This window comes from Pyxicephalus adspersus, chromosome 2, assembly GCF_032062135.1.
Source record: "Pyxicephalus adspersus chromosome 2, UCB_Pads_2.0, whole genome shotgun sequence".
In the NCBI taxonomy this organism is placed as follows: Eukaryota; Metazoa; Chordata; class Amphibia; order Anura; family Pyxicephalidae; genus Pyxicephalus; species Pyxicephalus adspersus.
In genome coordinates this window covers 132,718,852-132,726,132 of record NC_092859.1, presented here as the reverse complement: position 1 = coordinate 132,726,132, position 7,281 = coordinate 132,718,852, and the positions used below count along the sequence as shown (strand labels likewise).

Genomic DNA, 7,281 nt, shown 5'->3' with positions numbered 1-7,281 from the left:
TAGGACTAAAGTAAAGAAGCCTACAGATAATGGGCCTGATTTATTAAAGCTCTCCAAGGCTGGAGAGAATACACTTTCATCAGTGAAGCTGATGATGATCCAGCAAACCTGGAATTGATCTGGTCCAGGTTTTAAAACTTTTGCTAGCAAATGACTTTGAAATCTATTCTAGGTTTGCTGGATCACCCATCTTCACTGATGAAATTGTATCCTCTCAAGCATTTGAGAGCTTTAATAAATCAATTTCAATGTATTTAAGGCTGAACTCCAGCCTTGCACACCTGTACATTGTCCTCTCCTGTGCGGAAAGGGATTAGTCTAGTTTTCCTGCACACTGTGACTTTCACAGATCAAGCAGTAGAAGCATCAACCAGTATCTTGAGCCCACCCAGCCCATTTTCTTTCAGATGTACTTCAAGGATAATCTATCCCACTTCTCCCATCTGTGATGTCCTGGCCCTCCCCATTTAGTTTTTTAAAATTAGATAAAGTCACCAGCACTCCAACATACAGGCTTTTTTCTTTATTGTAAAAGCACTGTTACAGCATGTTGAAAAGCCAACGTTTTGGATACACTCAGGGTCTCTTCCTCAAGGCAACATAGAGACAGGAACGGACTCCTTCCTGGCTTTTCAACATGTGACAGTGCTTTTACAATAAAGCAAGAATACTTTTTTACCTTCATGAGGTCTACACAGTGCCATCCATGGTTGTCACTTCAAGCACCATTCTTGTATTGCAATGTCAGTTTGCTTTTACCAGTGCAAGTAAATTACATGAAAACTGGTTGACTAGCTTGGCATAGAGGGAAGTATGGAACATGCTTTTTCACATCTGTTCTTCAACGCAAAGTAAACAGACTGTTGTGGTCACTGTAAATAATTATTCAGTGTAGGTAGGAAAACAGACATATTTAGAGACTGTGTCCATTTAAACCAATAAGACAGAATGTGAAAAGGCACACACATTTATACTCACATTTCCACCATTTTAATCCATTATCTATCACAACTTTTGCCAAATTACTAAATGACATAGTGGCCGCTCACTCTTTGACCTTCTGTTCTGTCCTCCTTATAATGCAATTTTGTTAACTGATGACTTTATGCTAGGCTCTTACTGGCTCGAAGCACTGATCCTTCTTTTTACTAGTGTGCCTGCTGCTGATATCAGGACAGCTTCAGGTATTTATACCTATTCTCTGTAAAAATATATCAACATCAGCAAATTGTATTCACTAAAGGAAAAGTGTGCAAGGTTGTTTAATGACCATTAATGAATTTAAAATGGTTTAAAGCTAAGTTTTGCATATTTCACTTTTCTGACCTTTGCAGAAACCGTCAAAACTTTCTCGGAAATCTTCGGCAGATGAGGGAGAAAAAGACAACAAAGATGAAGAAAATAAGAGTGGATCAGAGGCTGGCGATGTGGACAATGACAAGAGAAATGCCTCAGAGGTGCAGAAAAGCAGTGCAGGGGTATGACTGCATGTGTTACAGTGGTGCTATTTAGTAGTAACGTTCAGGATGACTACTTACTTTATATCATAGCCAAGGCAGATTTGAGAAGATTTGAGTGTTATAATGTGATATGATAAAATAACTTTATCATAGGACAGTTTGATATTCTCAGTCCAATACTTTTCAACTAAATTTATAACAGTTCAAAATGCAATAGTTCATTTTGACTTTGATAGCTTCCTTTAACCCCAAGCAGTAATCCCGAGTGTGGCTCGGGGTAAAAAAAACATGCTAAAAGTGGAAACCCTGAGCCACACTCGGGGTAGCTAAAAACATTGAAAAAAAAACACTTACCTGGTTTCATCTGCATCCTGCTGGTCGGATCCCATCCTCGGGCCACATCCTTTTCCTCCGATCTTCCCCTGGCGAGTGCACTGACGTTCCCCGGGAGTTCCTGGTGGATTTTTCTTGTTTCATTGTTTAAAATGAATCTTGATGGGTTGGATTGGGCAACAGCGCCAGGGGTTTTGAATGGCAGATGGGTTTTCTGACTAGTAGAAATCCTATGGATCCTAAATGATATAGCTGTTAAATATTCCCTTTTTCCAGTTTTAAATAGGTAAATACAATACAACTTCTAAAATAATGCTATGAAGCTAATTTGATGTTTTATGTAATATAAACTATAAGCGATCCAGTGTGCTTATTTGTTTTAGTGTTTTGTATTCACTTGAACTACTAAGAACATATAACTTGTGTTGTGTTTCTTGATAATTGTGGTTAAAATGCTAACCTTATTTACAAAAGTAGAGACATAATGATTCATGTGCAAAATACCCTTTGTTCATTTAATTTAGTAAATCAGGTTTTAAATAACTCTAAACACAGAACCACCATAAAGGTGTTAGGTAGAGGGGTTCCTAACAGCCTTATAAGAACAAACATGTATCCAGGCTCTTATGATTTACCTTTCATTATATATGAATTGTTAAAATTTGTTAAACAATAATTCCATCATTGTGTTCCAGTTTTGGAAATGATTCCTCAGATCAGAAACTAACAGAATGCAAAAGCAGTCAAAGCTGCAAAAGCTTAACATCAGACACCAGTCCTGCACCATGTGCAGAGTTTTATTATAGACTGCTACAGAAAGTCTGTGTTTTTTTCAGATATTATTATTCTATTTATATTTATTTATATTTATTCTATTGTTCACTTTACTACACCAAAAGCTTCTTTTTGGCTTAAAAGTATTATGTATGTTAGGGGTGCATATTTCTTCCTGAAAATTTGACCATTTGCAAACACAAGCTGTGTATATAGGAATATTTATTGAACATAATTGTCTGGTGAAATACTTACTGGACTGTAGCAGAATGTGTTTGTAGAACTATTTGGAAGTGTGTTTACCCAACCTGGATGGGATTTTTATTACCTTAACAAAATAGGTCAAATTTTGTGGGTTTCAAGCCTGAAAATCTGTCCCAAGCAAGAAGTCGACTAGATCTTGGTCACCATTCCTTTTGACTTTTTACTTTGCTGTAAAGCACTAAAGCCTTTCTAAGAAGACATTGAGGTAGTCTCTATTTCACAGAACAAATATTAGTAGCAAAGATATTTGTATACAGATTAATTTTGACAAAACACCCATAGGATGTATGAGAATATAATTTAGCATATATGAGAACATAATTTCCTATTTCCAAGATCATAATCTGAATATTACCAGAATATGGTAGGTGGTGGACAGCTCTAGTCTGTTTATTTTTACTTTAAAATGATAAGTACAAGTTAGATATTCATTTTATGGTTTATAAACTATAACTATATAAAATATACATTTCTGTTGTTAATAAGAGCTCATGAGACTGTGGACAAAATGATCATACAACCTAAATAATTGTTATCCGTCCCTGTAATGTATTATGAGCGCTGGTTAGAACATTCAAAATCTGTGAAAGAAAATACAAACAAATGTGCAAAAATGGTGCTAGAATAATGCAAACAGAAACATATGTTAGCACTTGTTTTATAAAAAGAAAAGTTGCAAGCGTTAATAAAAGAAACTAGAGAAATAGTTTTGCTGTGTAGTTTAAATCACCACTGATGACATTTGGCAGTAAAACAGAATTTACACTTATTATGGGTTGCAAAGGTAATACAGTGTAGGAGCACAGTGGGCAGAAGCTTCATTTCAGAATAGTCATTTACTTACACTTCAGTGCTATTCAAATTTCATGCTTGAAGGTTTGTATGTTGGACTGCCAAATACCTTTCTCTGTCCTTGTAGTCTCTCAGGGGGGGCAGGAGAGTCCCAGGGCAGCATAATGTGTCAAAATGTCAAGTGATTCCTTTTTTTTTAAACTGCTAAAGTTATAAAGAGAAAAGTAATATTAGAAATATTAGTTGAACTTTTTGTTAAAATTGGGGCCACAAGGTTTAAAACAATCTACATTTAAAGCTTGAGTTTAGATTGACATTCGTTTCTGCTAGAAAATGATCACAAAGAGGAAGCTTGCTGCCTGAATAATGGACATGACAGAATGGGATAACACATAGTTTTTCTTCTAGGTCAAGCAATTTTCTTAGATGTCTAAGAGAATGAGTGCAGTGGACGGCAGCTAAAGACATTTTAATATGTTGTGCAGGTAGACAAGTCTGTGTAGATTATATGAACATTGTTGGTAATGCTTGATTTTACTTGAATACATTTTTATTCACAAGTAGAAATTAGAAACAATGTATTGTCTGATTCTGTATGTCTTGGATGTTTTCTAAATGTCCCATTGTATTGGAGAGAAGACATTTGTCTACCTAGAACAAGTGGAAGCGGGAAAGTAGAGAACAAAGTCTATACTTTGAATAGAAAATTGTGATTATTCAGCTCCTGAAGTGACCTTGGGCTCTGTACACTGTGTGACAGTGCTATATAAATACATGATACAGGACAGGTTTTTTGAAGTTTGTAAAATCATAAATTAATGTACAATATTAATAACAAACATATGCTGTATGAACCAAAAAGTAAATACCTCTTTTCTTATATGTACATACACTTACATATAGATACACTTTAATCAATGAACCTTGGTGATTTAGCAAACCTGGAATGGATTTCTTAAAAATAATTTGCCATTAGTTGGCAAATGCTTTAAATTCTGAACTTAATCTATTCCAGGCTTGCTTGATCTCCCAGGTTCCCCCATAGTAATCCATATTGTCCAGTCTTTGAGCGCTTTAATACATCAGGCCCACTGAATCTAGCTGTATAAAATCATTTTTTGTTAGTAATTTAAACCAAACAATCAAAGCCATGGGCAGTCACACCCAATTATTCAGTGCATGATTGCCTAAACAAAATATCCATTTTTATCTCTGCCTGGGTACCATTGACTTTACTTTATGATACTTTCATCTGACATGAGAAGGTTGGAGGAAATCTTCCCAATGGGAACACAAGCAACAGTTACACCATTATGGAGGTCCTCAAACTTTTTTACCCAATGTAAATAAAAATGAATATCCGTTTTATCGTTCACCTGGGAGTTCTCCCCTTTTCTCCTCTGCATTTTCTTCATTTACTCTTTTAAAGTTGCAGAGATCCCTGTATATTTTAAACAATTACGTGTATTCCAATTTTTTGTGGTCCTGCACATTAAAATTTACTTGCGGCAAAATCAATCAAGGTTTTTTTTCGTGGGCATTGAAAATTATCTTTATTATCTTTATCAGCCAAGCCCGAACCTTTCAGAACCTTCCAGCATTCTTTCTGTAACCTCTAACATCTAGTGACAGGGTCACTGTAATTGCAACTGGGAGCACATAATAGCATAAGTATTGTATTGATATCCAACAACATGGCAAGAAGTTTAACTTAATCTTATTTTCTACATACCATTGATTGCAGCATTCAGATGAAAATATGATGAAAGATAAACAATTTAAAAGTGATCTGAATGTTTGCCCAGTGTAGTCCTTACAATGTAATCAGCGGTGAAGAGCACTTGTAAAGCACTTGTAAAAAAGTGAACTATACAATCATTTTCATCATAACATTCAGTCTTCATGTTTACATTTGCAGTTATTATACATTTTTCCTCAGCACAGAGAAAAAAAATCGCCTTTTCAGGTTGATTTCAGCTTTAGAGAGGTTATGTGCTGATTATTTATCCTTGAGATAGGTTTTCCAATAATTATTATTTTCAGCAGAGGGCATCTTATTATTTTCTTTACACAAATCGTTTTATCATACTTTAGAGCAACTTGAAATGTATTTCCCAGCATTCTTCATTGACAGCTGTTTTATTCTTTTTCCACTGAACTTTCTTCACATCCACTGACATTTTTCTGGAACCAAGGCCATTTCTCAGCAAGCCTCTGAATTACGACTGACCCAAAACTTGGCAGGCCATGAATAAATGTTTACCGAGTTGTAATACATGTATTAAAAGACAGTCAATAAATTTTAACAAGCAGTGTAAGTTCAGTGTTTTCAAACTCTCCATAAAACATTTTCTATAGTCAGGAGTGTTAGATTTTCAAAGCTGGAAACAAACTTTCATTATTTTTTCCAGTGAAAAATCATTAAATGAGCAGTGTACACATAGCACCTGCTCTGTGCTATGCATAGGGGAGGGGGAGGACGAGCGAGCAAGCTCTCTTCCCTTGTTCATCAATGCACCTCGAAGTATCCATAAATGAAATCAGGCGTCTGCTGTACACGTCGGATACACGCCCTGGATCGTCTCGGGCAATGAATATTTGACGTGTATGTGTGATATCAGAGCACGGTTATTTACAGGAAGCATTTGGTTGATTGCACATATTAGTAGTAGTATTATTATTGGTAACCATATTTGCAGAATTTTGTTGATAAGGACATTTAACTGCCACAAACATTGTCAATTCTTGTTATAATAACACATTTAGAACAATGCTTGAAGAGACGATTTTATTGGGTGTTCTGTGATTTTCCTGCAGAATGTTTATGCAAGAGGGGCCCGTAAGAAAGGCACAGATGCTAAAGAGAAATAATAAATCTTAGTGGCACACATGCAAGATTTGGTGAGCATACAATTACCTGTGTAACATGAAGCAAGTGCTGCTAAATATTCTGTACTGGCATGTTCCTTTTATGATGCAAACTGATTAAGAACACTACAGCTTTCTGTATGTTATCCCTGAATAAAAATCAGTCCACTGACCACAGCAAATTTGATGGTTTCATAGCTGTTCATATTTTGCTGCACACATCAGTATTATATTTAACCTGTGATATATCAGAATTATAAGGCATAAGATTTAATTTATCTTATGCCTAGTCAGTGATTATACATAAGTAAAATGTCATGTTCTCTTCAATAAATGTGTGCAGAATATGTAGCCAAATATTTTTTGTTTTGAATTATTTGGTAGCTTTGCATATTTAACTGAAATTTCAATTAACATGTTACACGTTTTAATATTTTGGTGTGCCCAGTATAGTATAATTATTGCATTACTTTAAAAAACAAATGAAATAAAAAAATGAATGCATTTAGCAGCTTAGCTTAGCTGGCAAGTGATTTCAATCCTGGATGTGATCCATACACCATTTGCTGGATCATCCAGGTTCTCCCTTGATAGTTTATCTTCTTCAGTCTTGAAGAGCTTTAATAAATCAGGCCCATTGTGTTGATGTATACATACAATTGCCGACCTTTGTCATTTTTCATTTTTTAACAGTGGTCATATGTTTTCCTGTTAGAATGTATTTTCCTTCATTTATAATATTTCTACATTAATACATGCTAGATGATTATGGCTTGAAATGAGGCATTGA

At 35.2% G+C, this 7,281-nt stretch overlaps 1 protein-coding gene across 3 annotated transcripts in view; it reads left to right on the top strand.

Moving 5' to 3' along the window:
• The window catches only part of HDGFL3 (HDGF like 3), a 35,367-nt gene that overhangs the window by 23,821 nt on the left and 4,265 nt on the right, over positions 1-7,281 (top strand). For 2 of the 3 annotated variants that reach the window (XM_072402442.1, XM_072402443.1), the window contains 2 exons: positions 1,335-1,478; positions 6,441-6,524. In XM_072402442.1, the coding sequence (XP_072258543.1) occupies positions 1,335-1,478; positions 6,441-6,494 (198 nt within the window). In that variant the 3' untranslated portion in view covers positions 6,495-6,524. The remainder of the gene's footprint in view (positions 1-1,334; positions 1,479-6,440; positions 6,525-7,281) is intronic. The other variant, XM_072402444.1, reaches the window with a different exon arrangement.